Source organism: Rhagoletis pomonella, unplaced genomic scaffold (assembly GCF_013731165.1).
Source record: "Rhagoletis pomonella isolate Grant_MI unplaced genomic scaffold, Rhpom_1.0 Rhpom_scaffold_00003, whole genome shotgun sequence".
In the NCBI taxonomy this organism is placed as follows: domain Eukaryota; kingdom Metazoa; phylum Arthropoda; class Insecta; order Diptera; family Tephritidae; genus Rhagoletis; species Rhagoletis pomonella.
In genome coordinates, this window is record NW_023458557.1 from 66,532,831 (window position 1) to 66,551,825 (window position 18,995).

The 18,995-nt window shown below is 37.0% G+C and overlaps 2 protein-coding genes across 2 annotated transcripts; one reads left to right on the top strand and one right to left on the bottom strand.

Moving 5' to 3' along the window:
• The first annotated feature begins 13,498 nt into the window (after nucleotides 1-13,498).
• LOC118735382 (general transcription factor 3C polypeptide 5) lies at nucleotides 13,499-15,584 on the top strand. Its single transcript, XM_036465102.1, is given in 9 exon segments — nucleotides 13,499-13,801; nucleotides 13,940-13,984; nucleotides 13,986-14,142; nucleotides 14,202-14,313; nucleotides 14,373-14,631; nucleotides 14,693-14,920; nucleotides 14,977-15,108; nucleotides 15,182-15,394; nucleotides 15,485-15,584. Coding segments are annotated over 9 exon segments (1,347 nt in total). The 5' UTR covers nucleotides 13,499-13,678; the 3' UTR covers nucleotides 15,563-15,584.
• On the bottom strand, nucleotides 15,373-18,664 carry LOC118735378 (asparagine--tRNA ligase, cytoplasmic). Its single transcript, XM_036465098.1, has 7 exons — nucleotides 18,371-18,664; nucleotides 18,264-18,299; nucleotides 18,015-18,153; nucleotides 17,385-17,959; nucleotides 17,041-17,333; nucleotides 16,147-16,525; nucleotides 15,373-16,079 (listed from the first exon to the last, which is right to left on the bottom strand). The coding sequence occupies exons 3-7, from the start codon at nucleotides 18,046-18,048 to the stop codon at nucleotides 15,684-15,686; spliced, it is 1,677 nt and encodes a 558-aa protein (XP_036320991.1). The 5' UTR covers nucleotides 18,049-18,153; nucleotides 18,264-18,299; nucleotides 18,371-18,664; the 3' UTR covers nucleotides 15,373-15,683.
• Between the last annotated feature and the right edge of the window lie 331 nt (nucleotides 18,665-18,995).

The following is an 18,995-nucleotide window of genomic DNA, read 5'->3' on the forward strand; positions in this document are numbered from 1 at the left end:
ATCTCTTGATCGGCAAGTTACGATATTTATACGGCACCTCTGACAGCTGGAGTGTCTGTGCCGGCAGTTGAAGGTTGTTCACCGTTCTGACATTCCGCAACAAAAACTTTTTATTGAACCTACCGACTCCAGATATATGTACATCGACCCTGCTGGACTGCTCGGTTACCGTAGTGTCCCCAAACCATTGCAGCGTCAAATTTTCCTGCTGCCCTTTAAGACCGAGGCGACCAGCCAAGTCACTGTTCGTCATCGATATGGCCGAACCATCATCGAAGAGAGCAAAGCTGTTTATAACTCGACCGTTGCCGTACAACCGAGCTGGCAATATTTTATATAGCAATTTCGAACATGGATTTGGTATAATGGCACTGGTGAGAACTTGTTGTCTTTTTGCTGCTTCCGATGAACGCTGCCTGTTCGCCATTTCCTGCCGCCTAGCATGTAGTGGTTCGTGCTGCTTCTTCGTGCACCCGTTTATGTTACAATTATGTTGCTCGGTGCAGTTGTTGCTACTGTGCCCACTCCTCAGACAATTAAAGCACAATCGTTTTTGCCGAACCAACCGCCATCGTTGACCCCACTGCATATCCAGAAACCTCTTGCACCTGCTTATTACGTGCTCACCTTCACACACCACACATATTCTCCTACCGCGATTGCCACCGTTGAGGTCCTGGGTGTGAAAGAAGCGCGTTCGACCATCCACTCTTCCGCTCTGCCTGTGATCTGTGTTTGTATTAACACAAGCACTTGCCACCAACCTCGAAAGCTCTTGCAACCAGTCGCTGAAATGGCGTATGTTCGGCCTCGGTACTATCGTCAAGGCATGCCGGGCCCTGTCGATCCTCTTCTGCACTGGCAACTTCGCCAACAGTTCATCCATGAGTGTCGGGTTAGCTAGGTGATGGTCACAATTAGCCGACTCCAAAAACGATGCTAAGTTTTGCACCTTAGTGGCGAATGGCACTATTTGCTCGATGCGGTTTTCATGTATTGGCGCTACACCTTGTATTTTCGCGATTTGACTTTTTACCAGCTGCTCTGGTCTACCGAAGCGATCTTCCAGGGTACTAATAACGCGCGGTACGTTACTACTATGAATTAAAAGACGCTCTACTACCTCTCTTGCCTTGCCTTTAACAGCCTTTTGCAAGCGCATCATGTTTTGTCGCTCACTGTAGCGATATTCATTCGTTGTCATAGTAAATGCCTCTTTGAACATGGGCCAGCCTTCAGGACGCCCATCAAATTCTGGAAGATCGTACAGCTTACGCCCTTGACCAGATCGCGTATCTGCCAATGTTCTATTAAGATCGCTCAATACGTCCGCAAGCGAGCCGTTAACGCTTTCAACTCCCACGTTGCTAGGTGCTCTAGAGGCTCCCGCTAATATTTCTTGCTGTCTTTCTTGGCTCCGCCTTATCTCCGCCTGTAGCTCCTGCATCTGCTGCATCATCATGTTTAGTTTCGCCTCCATTGTCGTCTGCTGACTGTCAACCACTTCCACTGGTTGTTGCTGTATCGTTGTGTTTAGCTCGTCCAACCATTCGACGTCGCCGCCTGTCGCACTGCCTTTACTGCCGGAACGCGTGTTTGGCATGACTATGTTTACCACTGGCTCTTTTTACAAAAAATAAAATTTTCTGGCTGGAAGCTCTTAACGCTTGAAGTTGTGACTCGTTGAGGCTACCACCGGTGATGTCTAATACAATTATCAAGTTCGCAGTAGAGAAAACAAATGCCGGAGTTGAGACGTACGCCTAGTTCCACCGCAGTCCGAAACCTAATAAGCAGACGTCTAGCTTTATCTGGTCGCCAACTCGTGGAGGCAAAAAAAAAAAAATGTGCATGAGCTGAGACGTGGATAAAAGGGCAGACCAGCAACCATTCGACAAACGATTAGCTTTATTTTCTTTAAAAAAATCGCAAAGGCAACAAAATTTACGTATGGTCTCGAGACGTAATCCAATTAGCAAGGCAGACCAACAACCATTAACGAGAAATTTGTTATGTTTTATTAAATCGCAAGTAAAAATGTATATATGCTGTGAGACGTAGATCGATGTTTGAATCCGCAGACCAACGGTCGAGTAAAAACGCTGTTTTATTTTTAAGTCGTAAAAAATGTTTGTTTAAAACTTGAAGAAATATGTATAAATCCGCACCCCAAGGGTCATAAAGTAATTAAAACGCTGGCTCGTGAAGTTGAAATCGCATAAAATATTTTACATAAAACATGAATATATATATCAGCCTACCCACCAGTAATCGCTAAGCAAACGCTGGCTTATTTGCAAAAATCGTAAAATGTGTATCTATAACGTAAAAGACAATGCTTCAAATTCGCTGATCAATAATCATTCCTCAATCTGTCTTTATATTTTGCAGCAATAGTTCCATATTCGCATTCAATTTGCATTCACATACATATGTATGTGCTTTTTTTCTAATGGCGCAATTTTAGGCTCACCCTAACTCATAAAATGTCTTCTGTCTCACACGATGTGGCTAACTGCTTTCTATGCTCCGTTATTTTCACCGACCGTTAACCGTATGTCTTTCTAATAACCTTGACTAAGTCACACTGGACAAACCAACCCCTTTACATAATCTCAAAGGTACTCACCTGATGTCCAAAACGCTAACTGTGGAACTTGCGGGATGCTCCCGTGCTTATCCTTGCAACTGCTTTGCTTAAAACAAGGTAGACATCGAAATAAAGCGGCGCTTTAATGCTGGCGCTTGAATTTGCACAACGCTGGTGGTGAAGCCGGTGAATGTTAGGTGCTCCACTTGAAATTAGGTATGCACTCCCTGATGGTGGAACTTATAAAATGCTGGATATATATGCGTAGCTCGCAAAACTTGGGTAAAGCTGTTCATGCGCCTCCAATGGCGCTTCACATAATCGGGCGCTGCGACGGTGGTGAAACAAAAAACTTTTCCGCTTGCAAAGTGAAATAAAAACTTGTAAGAAACGATGTTTCCTTTGATTCGTGGCTCCGGGCGATAAATAAAACTCTCCAATTTTGCTTATTGTGACGCACAAATATAATGCTTGGATGCGTTTTATTTCCTTTAGGAAGTATAAAAATTAGTACAAATTAACAAAATGAACAATTACTTACACTTTGGTGTGTTCTTCCCGGTATGTCAGCCACGAATGCCGCTATTTTCACAGCACATAATGGCTGACACCTCGGTTACATTTTTTTGGCTAAGCGTTGCCACATACATACGTTTTTACAAAAATCAGAAATACATTTATGGTTGCCAACATACCAAATTACAAATATATAACCGCCAAGCCGCGCCAACAGATCGCGTTAATATTTATTGACGATATTGCGATCTGCGACAGTGATGGAAAATCAAAATTTAAAATTGTGCCGAATTTCTCCGGAAAAATGTGCCTAAATTCAGGTCAATGTGCCAATAAATTGAAAGGAAATAGGTACCACTTTTCTTATAAAATATAGTTGCGTTCCAGATGCTTTACGATTTGCAGGAAAGGCTGTTTTCTCCATTAATAAACCTTATGGAAGGTGGTCACCTGGAACGGCTTCCTGTAAAATCCTGCAAATCGTGAAGCATCTGGAACGCAACTTATATATACAGGACTTATTGCGTATAAGAGGAAAATAAATCTCACGAATACCTTTCTTTAATGCAACAACAAAAACCATAAAAATCAACGTTTGAAACTTCCAACGAAAAATGTTGATTCAAATTTAAAACTTTGTTGTCAGAAGTTTAAAACTTTCGGGTATTTAGTTTTATAGTCCATTCAATTTTAGGATTATAAAGTGCAAGTGTGGCTAAGAATTCGCGTTGATTTTTAATATTTTCTTTTTATTTTTTTTTTGCATTTTGTTTATACATATTGGATGTACAAAAAATTTGAGTATGAAAGAAACAGTGCAACACCTTCAACGAAAAAGTTCTAAAAAATCAACACGAATTGAATGGACTATAAAACTGCATACCCGAAAGTATATGTAGTTTTCAAAAGAATTTACGTATGAACAATAATCATCGCTCAATCATTAACCCTGAATTACGAATTGTAAAAATATTTATTCCTAAAGTATTTGCTGATTACAATGCCCAGCTTGCGCAAACTTACATGTGACTACCATTGTGGTCTAGAAATGAGAAGGCCTGATTCTTTGTATATTTACATTTTGGAATTCAGGGAAAATTGTAGTTTATTCAATTAGTTCAATTTCACTGAGATCATTTTCTGTAATATTATAATGCAGTACATTTTTCGTTTCAAAATCAATGTTATTCGTATCGTCAAAGCTTACTGCTTTGGCGCGAAAGCCGTAATGGCTTTTAAAATTTCAGTATCAAGGTTCTCTTTCTTAATTCTTGGCAAAATTTAACATTAAACTCCAAAGCATTTTTAATTTAATTTTCTGCCGGAATTTTCTTTAATAAGAAATATTTCGGCTCCAGTTCCACAAAGGGAATATTCAAAATAGGTTTGTGATTATTTAAATCTAAAATATTTATTAAATGATGTTTAACATTTGTTTTAGAGATGAAATTGCGACAAATTTGTTTAAACAAAAATGTTAAGCGTATATGCGGAAGGTGCAAAAAATATTTTTAATTGCGGATCCGAAAGAAATATATATCAGTTGCATTGAGTTAAGCAAAAATAGTGCCGAAAAACAATCGATTGTGCTTAAGGTGCCGGCTACTTCCGAAAGGGCCGCAAACGGCACAATTTGTTTTGAAAGGTTTTCGCAACAAGAACGAAAGCATAGCGAATACGTTTTCGATGTTCGCATTATGAGAGTACAAGATGTACTGACGAAATGTATGGATCGCGTTTTGAAAGTGCTACACGCTCAATATTTATTGACAATATGGCGATCCGCGATCCAGATTTCAAAACTTTTAGGGTACTGTCACACGGTCAGCATTTATTGACGTGATCCAATTATCGCGATATTTATAATGGTGTAGCATGCAGTATTGATGGATCTTGATCCATATCACAAAATTTCTAAAAATTTTGAAATCTGGATCGCGGATCGCAATATTGTCAATAAATATTGAGCGTGTAGCACTTCCAAAACGCGATTTTAATTAACATGGGAAATTTTAAAATAATTTTGGAATGCATTATCTGCAAATTATTCATACAAAATAAAAATATTTTCTTGCATCATAATAAGCGTTCAGCACAAAAATTATTCAAATACTGACGCGATAAATATTGAGCATGAAGCATTCGTGCGCGATCCATAAATCCATCAATATGGATGGCGATCCAAATATCGTGATAATTACTGACCATGTGACAGGACACCGTCAATAAATATCGCGATACTTGATCACCTCAATAAATACTGACCGTTTGACAGTGCCCATATAAAGGGAGCTTTTCAATTAAAGGATGCTTGAGGAAACGGCCATTAAAGGAAAAATCACAACGAAAGAATCACTTATAATAAAAAAAATTGCAAACGCTGGAGATTTTAAACTATCGATAGTCAACTAGTACTATAAATAGTTTAAAGCTGATGCCAGATAAAACTTTGTGGCTTTGCGTGACATTTATAACTTTGCCAGCAAAGCGCCAGACGCAAAAGGTATGTCACAATGAACGCAAAGAAAAGAATTTTCTACTACTTTTTTACTCGTGAAAATTGCTGTGGATTTTATTTGTTGGGCTTTAAAAATATCAGCAATGTAATTAAATTTAATTTTTTGCATGAAATCTCGAATTTGGATGAAACAAAAGAAATATTAAACCGGCAGATTTTCAACGCGCGCAAAAAGGTGGGACTTGGCTATATTTTTGCTTCGCGCTGAAGCTGAAACGATCTATGTGGCATGCGTTGTGCATTTTCATACAATTCCTATTATCTGTCAAAGCGAATCGGTCACGCCAAAGCGAAGCAGACGTTTAATACGGCGTTTACATGAGACAATTTTGCCAAGACAATAACCAATACATTCACTCTTTTTCACTGAGGGCCAATTTCAAATGAATATTTAAATGACACTTAAGTTTAATTGTGGACTTTTGTTTAAATGCCATTTAACTTTCGTTGGGTTTCAGATCAACTTTGTTTAAATATGCCAAAGAGTCGGCAGCACTGCAGTTTGTTCCTTGAAATTGTTGTTGCATTTGCTTGTTTGTTTAAATGAGTAGCATTCCTTATCTCCCAGAAATAGTTAGAAAAAGTCCGAAGTTGTCAGATTTAGTCCAAAAAGCGTTCCTTAACTCGAAAATTACAGCAAAACTGAGAGCAGCACTCAGTGAGAGTGACTCTCTTCAGTCCGAAGTAGTTAGATTTAGTCAAGGTATATTCAACACGGTAGAAGTGACAACTCAGTCGAGCTCTCTCATAGCTGACTGTAATGTCAAAAAATGTAAACAAAGAAATTAACCCTTTGTTATGCATGTACCAAATTTTATCATTAGTGTTCGCGGAGCATTTTCCCTGAAGGAAACATTGGTCCAGTTGCTCGAAAAATATAGTCGTAGGTATAGTGGTTTTGTATCTTATGCAGCGTTTTTGCTGCATTTAAAATGCAACATTTAGCACTTTCGAACATATGTTTTAAACCAAAACTTCAATTCAAAAGTTTGAATTGTTTTAACCCTGACCGACCATTTGTTTATGTATATATTAATTTGTCGGTGCTGTCAATTAAAATTTCCTCACATAATTAGTAAACAAAACAAACAGAATTGATCACAAATTGATCCAGATTTCTATCAGCATCAAATCGATATTGAATTTTCTTAACTTTTCTTTATCCAAATAATGTAAAATAATAATTGAAATCTCGATCGGCGATCACTGAAACGCACTGAAGCCACTGTATACTCGAAAAGGCAATGTTGCCACTTTTTCTCATTAAACCATGTTCGAATCGTGGAAATTTTGGAAGATCACAGGGTTGCTTTTAGCATTTAGATTCTTAATGCAAAAATGGAGTTGCATTTAGTTGCATTTAGGTGACGAATTTTGTATGGATAAATGTACATTTAGGGCCGGTTACTCAATGTCTGGTTAACACTAATCTGCGGTTAAACATCGTTATCGACGTCTTCGGCTCCATGCATACAACAGGGAGTCGGTAACGTCGATAACTATGTTTGATCGGAGATAAGTGTTAACCAGACATTGAGTAACCGGCCCTTAGGGCCGGTTGTTAAATGTCTGATTAGCACAAATCGGAGGAAGAAGCTCCGGTTAGATACAACGACTGCTTTATCGATCATATGTTGTACACATGATGACGAAATCGTCGATAATGATGTTTAACCGGCAAGTAGTGATAACCAGACATTGAACAACCGGCCCTTAGAGTAGCATTTAGAGCTAAATGCGCTAAATGTGCTTTTACGCGTAAGCAAAAACAGCGCATTATGTATGTAAAGCATAAGGTATGAGTTTTGAACTAAAATTGGTTACAATGTCACGCAGTACCGCACAACGGGTACAATTAACGATTTACTGATATGTAGGCACTTAGTCATCGAATTTTCATGTGCGTCGTTGGCATGCACAGAGAGTATCTGCTTAGAAAATCATAGGTCCCCGGTTCGAATCGCATCTGGCAAAAGTTGTATTTTATTTATTCTTTTATATCTAAAATTGGTTACAATGTAATGCAGAAGCGGACAATTGATCCGAGCCTAGGACATTCAATTTTAAACGTAAATAGAATTTTACATGTGCTTGGACCAAACTTTGGACAGCTTACAATCACTTGTAGTCTAGTTTGTGGCGTGCTCTAAGTCTATTTCAAGGTCCTAAAGGGTGCTTATATAGTATGTTACTGTACTCGTGGATCCGGTCGTGCTTGTTTATGGCACACTTGCTCAGTTTGGGTATGTGCATCAACAGCTAACTTCGTCCCCACAGACACCTCAGGTACGCCCGAATCTAAGGATAATTGAAGCATTGGGGGGGAATCGCAAGGTACTGTGCCTGGTAACAAACGAGAGCGCTTAGAAATACTCAGTTGCAATGGGCAACAAATATAAAGTCACCGGCCCTAAAATGGTTCTCGCACACACACGAAGAGTATTCCAATGAAACACCGCAGCTATTCGCCCACCTTTTTCGCTTCACTTGACAATAAAGTTTGTTGTCCTGGCTCTTGCCACACACAGCACACCGCTCGTAAATCCTATTCATTTTATTGTGTATTTAAAATCAATAGCGCAGCTCACTATTGAAAATTTAAACTAAAAAATTAGAATTTTTAATTGTATAGGGTTAAGAGTTGACATTTCAGTCGCAGTTCAAAAGAGAGAAATTTCGAAATCACTTCTACCTTGTTATGCCTTGGATTTAGTCAGAAGAATTTTTGCTGGCAAAATTTTGAAAAGTGTCAAACTCAACTGAATTTAAATTAACGGAAATTAAAGAATAAACAAAAAGTGAGAATAATCTAAAAAGTAAAAAAAGTTTTGTTGTTGCCATTCTTTGGATTAAAAATTGTGTTGTTTGCGTTTCTTTACTTTTTCCTGTTATTCTCTTTTATTGAGCGCGTTTTGCTTACGCTCTTGCATTTTGACATTTTCAGATTTTAGTCCGAAAAGATAAGGAATGAACCTATTTTGTGCTGAACAGCTGATTGTTTTTTGGTGGGATTGATTAAACAACCTACCAATCAATCTTGGTTGTTTGGTACAAACACAAGGTTGCATATCTTATATTTAAGTAGCCAATATTGGCCATTTTGCAGATTAAATGTATGATCTGAAAGTGAATAGTGGAAGTTAATCAACAATCTCTACTTAAATAGGCCACTTCCGTAAATTGAATTTTGTGTGCCAAATGCAAAGTAAAATTTTTACAGTCCAAAAAAACTTAACGAACACTCATGCGAAAGCTCTATTTTTGTGTATTGCTGAAATTGTTCAAATTTATATATATATATATATATATATATTGCAACTTGCAAGTAGCGTACGCTTTTTATGCTTTTTTCAGCTTAAATTTTGATTTTCACTCTATTACCGCCAAACATTACTGTGCTTATATATTTATTATTTTATTTATTTATTTATTCAAGATTTCAAACACAACAACCATTAGTTTTATTTACAGTGTTGGAGAATAAGAAATATTAGCATAGTAAATATAAATACAGATAATATTATGAAGATAGTTAGGAAGGGATGATGAGATCGCAAGGGGGATAACTTTATGAAATAAGATATAGAAATATGACAGATTTTGAAATTTATTGAGCAAAGTAACGCAATAGTTCTCTTTTGAAATTCAATATGCCCTTGATACTTCTGATCTCCACAGGTAAGATGTTCCAAAGACGGACTGTGGAAACAAAAAATTGACGCTCAGATATGCGTGAGCTGAATTTCATGTGCAGTATTTGTGTGGAGCGCACTGATCGTGTAAGTTTTAATCATTCATTGAGAAGGAACCCCCTTATTTACCAAGATCCTATGTAGGAGTGTTAAGCACCTAAACTTTAACAAATCATCTAATGAAATAGTACATACCTTCAAAGCATATTCGGAAATGTGTTCAAAACGGTTGATGTCGTAAATATAACGTGCAATATTATTGTACACAACATTAAGGGCATTCATCAAACCTTATAAATGCATTGTAAACCGTATAAACTTATAATTGTGTAAACCTTATAAATGAACTGTCAAAATTTGTATGGAAACTCGTTTACACATTTCTGATAAATTTATCCAGCGTTTTCCCTGAATAAACTTGATAAACTGAAGACAATGCAACTCTGTCGCAACTCTAGCTATGTTTTCTTAGGCAATAATCGGGATCCGCATACAAATTTTGCACGCAAATTCAACAACGATATGATCCTGATAGAGATCTGGTTCAATTATTATCCCGTCTGTTTGTTTTGTTTCACTGATAATTCGCAAAGTTTGGTAGCCGTGACAAATGAATTCATACACAAACAGACATTCTGCCATTGTTTCTTATAACTTGCTTCAAATAAATAGCCTTTATGTTATATGTATATTTATTTAAATAGATATCTCGTAAATATAATTTTTTCCAATTTAGTGAGGTAGTTTCGATAATTTCTTTATCCCCGTGCTAGTAGTATAAAGTTAGTGACACTGCGCTTTATAACCAAAGAAAACATGGCTATTGTCGCATGTGTAAACGAAAAGAGAGTGTGGGTCGTTCATGTAACAGAGTGCATAAACTTATAAGATTATCTGCTTGATAAAGTTATCGGTTTAGATGAATACCACTATTAAGTTTTTTTTTTACAAACACTGTCACAATTTGCATAGAGTTCGCAACCATAGAGCAAAGTTGGAATCAAATAAGACTTTGCTAATAACAATCTTATCTTAACAGGTGTGAAGTGTTGAGTTGTCCATAGTACTCTTAACATTCCATATACTTTGCCTATTGTTGTAAAAATATGATTGTTCCACGTCAGTATTCTATTGCATATAACACTAAGGTTTTTGACGGTGTCAACAAATGTAATCACAGAGTTGTTTAGAGTTACTTTAGGGTAGTGGTCAAGGTCAAAAGTTTTCTTGTATATAGCAATGCACTGCGATTTTCAGGGGTTCAAGACTAATCCATTATCATTAGCCCATTCATTTACGAGACACAAATCAGCGTTCAGAATACATATGCAGTTTTCAGTGGCGGCGAATGGACTACTGAGATAGATTTGAACGTCATCTGCATATATATGTACGTTGCTGTGTTTAAGAACATTGGGTAGGTCGTTGATATATAACACGAACAATAAAGGGCCAAGTATAGATCCTTGCGGAACACCTTTGGTTACAGGCAATAGGTTAGACATGGAACTATCCCCACTTACCGCCTGGGATCTCTCAAGGAGGTATATATGCTTTCAAAATTTGACCTAGCCCCATGAGCTAGGTAAAATTCTGACGTTCGTATTCACCCCGAGAAATGTCAAATTTTTAGTCTCTTCTGTCAAAATTTCCTGTTTTCTATCAATTGGCACAGGCTCTTAGAGAGTAAATTGGACAATTCGGTCACATATTAGTTACTTTGAGAAAAAGAGGCATGACAAAATCGCAAATTGGAAAAGTATGCATGGCTTAGTGAAAAAGTGTGCATGTATTGCTATTGTCAATTAATTATTTTCAAGACAGTAAATCGGACAATGATTTCACGTATGCAGACAATAATTTTGACGTCTTGTGCAAGAAAGAAAAGAAATTCATAACAAAAGAACTCAAATAACACCAGAGACGCTTGTGTGTATATAACTTCGTCTATTCCTTATTATTTTTTAGTTTTAGCTTAAATAGCTCGCGCGAAATGCGCATTATAATTAGTGCGTTCCAGCACGTCTACGATTTGCAGGTTTTGCAGGATTTAGTCCAAAGTCGTTCCCGTACGCAAAAAATTCTGTGTCTGGGAACACTCTCGTGAGAGTAACTGAGCAACTGTTCCCAGAATGAAGTTTCAAGATTTAGTCCGGAGTTTTCCTTCTGGCAAATTCATGAAAAGTGTCAAACGATAGGTAGAGTTACATTTGTGTACAAAAACAGAACGCGGTGAAAGCAAATAACCTTACATTTGTTAAAAAATGGAAGTAAATAATGAAATATTCGAATATATATGCAATTATTATTAACTGCATAGATTTTAATCATTATTTAGCGATATTTCAGCCAAATCAGTCTTGTACTAATGACGAGTAAACAAACCAAATGACGTTTTTGCTGGAAAAAAGTGCTTTTTGCGTTCCCGTACACTTCTGCATCTGTTCTCCTGTTACTCTCACTTGAGAGAGTAAAATTGTACTTTGACATTTCCACAGGTTTTAGTCTGAAGAGTACTGGAACAAATTAAATACAACGTTCACGTCCGAAATTTTGCTCAAAATGAATTGTCATAACTATTGTCAGGACGCCTACTCCACGGACAAAATTATCCGCGTTTTTTGCAACTATATATCTTTAATGTGTTGACAGCATTGCCCAATGTAAACGCGCCGTTATGCATGAGAAAAGCTATCACCATGATTCAATAATACAAGGTTCGATAAACTAGCAGTTGTCTCTCTCGCACCGGTCCCTTAGCAGTGTCACTGTGTTGCTTCTTTGCAAATTTACTTGGAAAAAGTGTAGCTTTGCTGTGAAATAGAAGAATAAGCTTTTGTGCAATATGTTTATTTTTATATGAATATGAAGCACATTTAACTTATGAAAACATAAATTGTTTTTAAATTGGATGTTTACATAAATCTCATAATTTTGAGCTCTTTTGCAGTTTTTTTTTACAGCTAAATAGCACAAGAATTGCGTAATTCACGTAGATATATTAATATTTCGTTCAATATTTCGTTTAAAATGCCAGATTTTCTGCAAATACATTACAATTTACAAAGGCTGCGTTTCTTTATACATTCTGGATAATCTCATTTCACAGACGGAATAAACAGAATGCGTTTGAAATATACGTTAACATATCATCAGGAACCTTTTAAAGAATAAGTAAACAAAAAAGTTTATTCCAAACGTTCAAATGAATAAAGAAATGCTGCCAAAAGGAATTTCACTACTAATTTCCTACTTCGCGTACTTTTTTACTACCATTTTCGCAACAAGGGATTGCATTCTTCCCACAGAAAGAAAGGGGAAGAATGCAATCCCTTGTTGCGAAAATGGTAGTAGAAAAGTACGCAAAGTAGGCAATTAGTAGTGAAATTCCTTTTGTAAATTGTCATGTATTTGCAGAAACTCGAGCATTTTAAACGAAATATTGAACGAAATATACATCTACGTGAATTACGTAATTATTGTGCCATTTAGCTGTATAAAACTGCAAAAGGATTCAAAATTAAAATAAAACAACTATAAGATTTATGTAAACATCCAATTTAAAAACAATTTATTTTTTCATCAGTTAAATGTGCTTCATATTCATATAAAAATAAACATATTGCACAAAAGCTTATTCTTCTATTTCAAGTGACCAGACTGTTGCTGAAGCCAGCGATCCCACGCCCAAATTTCCAAAACACTCGTTTATGTAGTGAGATGTTTGAAATAATTTAGTATTTTCAGGGATCTATCTGGATTTTATTTAATAATGCAGAATTTCTCACGCTCCTTGTAAGAAGTAAAGGCAGAAAGGAGAGAAAACGTAATGTCAAAAAACATCCTTAAGAAAACTAACTGCCATCCCTAAATTGGCGCGTCAAGCGCCAAACAACTGTCAAAAATCCTCATGCCCATACAATTTGTATGAAGCATCCCACAATAACGCGGCGCTAACGCCGAGCAAATGGAATTTTCATTTTTGACAGGGCGTTACGTGTTGAAGTTGGATGCGGAAGACGGAAAGAAAGAGAAAGGACAAAAAAGTGAAAGAGGAAACGAGAATAAAAACGAGAGGATCTGAGAAAACGTCAAAAATTACGACGCGTTGATTTGGGGATAGCGCGCGCTGACACTTGTCGACAATGGATAACGCAACGCTTAGCGCTCCAATTTAGGGACGGCAGTTATCATTTGCCGTCACAGGGTGGCACATCGCAGTGCTGCCTTAACACAGTCTATCGATAGTGTCGCCGATAGTTTGACAGCGGGATGAGCTATCTCTACTCATCTATAGGGGAAAAAATTAAACTAAATTATATTAACAACTCTAACATGTAGACAAATTCTGATTTTATCAACATGTCGACAACGCAAGTAAATTTTTCTTCGAGCAAGGAGCTAGAGGTGATAGAATATCCAGCTAAGGTTGTTAATGCAGAAAAAATGTTAGGAACACTAGGTGGTATCACCAATATATCGCAGGTTGGTAAAAAATGTGAAATACGGTAGAAGGAATAAATTATTGACCGCCAGCCTGTCGGAAACTACTAAGTTTGATAAAGCAGGATATAAACTGATTTCAAAATAAAAGCAAAAGAACATACATGCATCCATTTTCAGGCTTTGGGAAGCGAACAAAAACGACTAGAACTTCGGTTTCATCCAAAAAAATCCCTTTAATAAAGTAGCTGGCGGCGATGTTGTGCAAGGTGCCGGGTTGTTACTATCTGTTAAGGTGCGGCGTTCCAAAAAACACCGAAATCAGCCTTCTGAATATCGACTATGCATCCTTGGACATTGCAAAAGAAGTTTTACATTTAACAGTAAATAGTGTATAATAAAATCGTGATATATATGATATTCTTTAATGTATTTTAAAAAGCTTTATGTGACTTCCAATATCTGCCTTTGTGCAAAGAGCCCCAAACGGAAACTTTAACGTTTAACTTATTAAGTTTATTTCCTCAGTCTGTAACAGACACAAATTATTTTTCGTAAGCTAAATATTCTTACCTAAATATCGGTCTGGAAGAGTAAATTTCTTTTTTTGTAGGCGAACAAGTTTACCATTACTTAGTTTACCTCACACATTTGCTCGGGTCGACACAGTTAATTCGACTATATTTCGGGCTGACCAACAAGATGACGGCCAGCACGATGTGCTGGGTGTAATACAGAAATCGTCATACGACAGCCGCGACATAGTACCCTTCAGTATGACCGATGTTTTTCCGGAACGCCCAGATTTGCAAATTGTCAAGCGAATGAAAATCAAATATGTGTCTGATGAGCAACTACAGAAAGTCAAATCCGTAAGTAATGTCTTACCCGGCGGCTCATAATCTATTAAAGTACAATATTTTAAATTCAAAGCTGTTCGAGGAATGTCCCATCTGGACGCGTATAGCGTTGCTTTATGAATCTGGTGTATCCCATGAAAAGTTGAAATGTATAATACCATCGTTGTCATACTACTTCTCAACGGGACCCTGGCGTACGCTGTACATACGTTACGGCTATGACCCGCGCAAAGACTTCAAAAGTCGTTATTACCAAACATTCGACTACCGATTACGCTTCCGTTCAGGAATGTCTGAATTTGTAAGAATCTTCAACAAAATGTGAAGTATTTATTGTTAATTTTTAGCATAACAAAGGTGGCGAACAGAAGAGATCAACTCAAGAAGCAAAATGAGAGCGCCTACGAAATGAACGAATTGGTTCAAGATATAAATTATCCTTATTTTGAGGAAAACAAACTACCACGTTCGCGTCAATGTATACTGCGAGTAAGTTGGTGGAATATTTATTTAACATATTTTATATTCAAAATTGTATATATTGTCTTAACTACATATTTAGTATTGCGATATTCATATGCCAAAAATTCAAGAGATGATTGAAAAAATACCCTCACCGCGGACGGGAGCAATATGCAATGAGAAGACTGGATGGTTACCAGCAGGGTTCGACATGCAAGTGCGACACATAATGAGTAATTGTATTAAGGAATTATTGCGAAATCATTATCGTAAAGGACAAATCCACGCAGAATTAGACTCCGTAGAGAATTTGGTATATTTTATTGTATCCATGATACACAAATTTACTTGTATCATGATTGTATTTTTTGTAATGTATTGAAAAAAATTTGTTATTTTTCAGGAAGATGCTGAGGGCGAGGTTACATTTGAAGATAATTTAGATAATAGCGATCTAAGTCAAGAAATTTTTGACGAATAAATTTGTTTAAAATGCGAATAAATAAGTCGTTTAAAATGCAGTGATATTTTATAGACATTTCAATTTTTAAATGCAAGCACAGTTGTGTAAAACTTTGTTGAATGAAATTCCATTATTTGATTTATGGTTTGCACCGGTCAAGGAAACGAGGATACAAGCAAACTTCTCGAATGTGATAGCGGTTGAGTAACCAGCAAAGGAAACGTTCTAGTCCTAAGCCATAGCCGCCGTGTGGTTGGGTGCCATAAACTCTTTGATCAGTGTACCAATAATAAGGGGTAGGGTCAATGCCTTCACGCTCATACCCTTTAAGCAATTCGTCAATGTCATGAATCCTCATAGAGCCACCTACAATTTCACCAACATTGGGCAGCAGTACATCGACACTCTCCGTTAAGGAAGCGTCTTCCTCACATTTTGACATATAGAATGATTTAATATCAACTGGAAAACGGCATAGCATTATTGGTTCATTGATTGTATCAGTCATTTTTCGCTCTGGAGCTTCCGGTATGTCCTGTTTAAATAAAAGCACAATTTTGTTTATATTTATTGGCAATAATAAAGCTACCAATTTTAAATACCTCGCCAAACTCATAGAATGTACCATCGTCTTTAGTAACGTTGTTTTCCTTTAACCATTTAATAGCATCACCATAATTCATTCGCCGGAAAGGTTTTTTTGGTGGCTTAAAATCAGGGTTGAGCTCATGGACGATGTGTGCCCATGGGGACTTTAAAACACGATCCACAACATCGCATACTAAATCCTCCAAGCGATTCAATAAGTCATCAAATGTAATGAAAGGACATTCGGCTTCAATGTGCGTGTACTCGGCTAAATGGCGTCTTGTTCGGCTTTGCTCTGCACGATAACTTTGTGCAACGCAGAATACATCTCCAAGAGCTGGAATACAAGTCTCTAAATATAGCTGGGAACTTTGAGTTAGATACGCCTCCTCGCTGCATTCATGAAAAGAAGATTTGGAACAAATAAGTCTTAAGTAAATGTAAAAAAAGAGAGAAACATTATAAAGCGACTTTTGTATCATATAAAACGGAAATTTCTAGTGTGCGATGACGCATAAAGTCTTTTGCTATTATAAAAAGTCTTAAGTCAAGGTAAATTACAATATAAATTTTTGTATAAAAGAGAGACAAATTTTAAAGCGTCTTGTGTATCGTATAAAACGGAAATTTCTAGTTTGCGATGACGCATAGTCTTTTGATATTATCAGATATTCAATCATGGTACATATGCACATGCACACGGGTTGGGCGGATATTTTTAGGGAGCGTAGATTAACTTCAAAACTGAACTGTATGTAGGTATGTAGTGTTTATTCAAATCTAATTTCTAAATCTCCACTAAACCGTGCGCATATGTATGTACATATATGCCACGACACTGAAAATGTGTCATGCATTGATTTTTTTATTATTTACTATTAATATTAATTGACTTGGGTAAATCCCACCTGAAATATTGTAACTTAAAAAGCGTTGACCCTCCCTCAACTTGTGTCTGTACTAAAGTTGGCGGGGTCACTTCATTGTAGCCTTGATCAAAGAAGTGCCCACGGAAAGCTTGCATTACTACTGATCTCATTTTCAAAACTTTTGATGTGTTTTCGCCACGAATCATGATGTGGCGATTGTCGAGTTGCACATCTGGATGTGCCTCCTCATTGAGAATACTTTCAGCGCCACCAGCTGGTGCCAAGCCAATTAATTCCCAATAATCTACATGTAACTCATGACCACCTGGAGCCTAAACTTTTAAAACATTAGTAATTTAATAACAAAATATCTCATTGCTTACAGATTTGCCAGCGGGCACTGGTTTCAGTACTCCAAATAAAAGAACAGAACTCTCTGTAGTTAAAACAAGCGCTTCATACGTTTGGCATAAACGATCAGTAAGTACGCACTGCAGAAATCCCGTACCATCTCGTAATGTTATAAAAATTAAGCCTTTGCCTTGACGACGTAAGCGATGAACCCAACCGTAAACCTTAATGCGTTCACCGCGATATTCCCCGCCGTGACAAATTTTAATTTTACGCGCTTTAGGTAAGTTTTCATCCTCAACAATTCGAATCTTACGAGCCTCCTCTATGTTTTGCTCCCGCTTTCCGGCATCGTCAGCCTCCCGTTGCTGCTTTTCTGCACTTTTATAGCTCTCGCGTGTAAAAATTTTGAGTACTTTCTTCAGTTGCGATTTTGCAGCAACCTCATACTGGATTTCAGCTTTCGGGTCCTTACTATCTACATATATTGCGGGAAAGGGCTCAGCCTTTGCATGACGCATAGCTTGCAAAATTGTTTTGTAAGGGTTTTCTTCCGTGCCATTGCCATTTTCGTCACTGCCCCGCTTTTCAGAAGTAAATATTGGGCCTATTGTCCAGAAAGGAGTGGAATTAGAATCAAAATAGTCTTTATTTTTGCTTACCAGTGAAGGGAATTGCAGAATTTTCGGAAGCCATTGCGAAAATTATAGTCGTCCGCAGGTTAATTGCATCAGCTGCACTATAATCGTGAATGTAGATGGTTGGCCACGTTTCGCTAGAGTGCTACCACTTAATTCTCCCCTGCAGAAAATACGCAAGTTTATATATCGCACACCGTCTTCAAAAGAGTCACAACTCAAAATATCGCATTTTTGAAATTATGCGCTAAAAATGTACAGACTTTTATTTACCTTTCAGCAAAAGCTGGAGCAAATTTTTGTTATTTGCTAAAAAAAAATAAGGTAAAGTATGATTAACATGTGCTACGAAAATAGTTTTTCGTTTTTTAATCAATTACTTTTATGATTAATTTTGCAAGAAGCCAATTTTTTTAAGCATATTCTCAAAAATAATTTATCTGGATTCTCTTAAATATCTGCAGGAAAATATCGTTATCGAATAATCGAAGAGGGTGGGCTTTATACCAAGGCGTATTTAACAAGGTGGTGTTGGCCGTATATAAGTACAAAATTACACTAGCATATTATACGCTGATATCCATACTGTCATTGGTATGAGTTACAACAAACACATCATTTTGAGGTAATGGCTTCCACGGCGCAAAACCATTGCGTACAATGCGCAATTCTTCCACAATGCGTAAAACTCAGCTGTCGCCCCAACACCACCTCGTTTAATACACCTTGCTTTATACGATGTTTCCACAATTCGTAATTCGCTCTCTAAGTAATTCGTGAATTACCCTGTTACCACTCATTAGTAATTCGTTTGGCAGCTCTAGTTCTTGTTCTTCGCTATTTATTATTATTTTGGTGTACTACAAATATCGAAGATGGAGCTAAAATTGAAGTTATCATCAACAATTTTAATTTTTATAGAAAATATTTTATTAATATTATTCTATAACTAGTAAAAAGTGTGGGGTTTAGTAGTCAGCCGCACCTTGCGTTTTAAGAAAACCA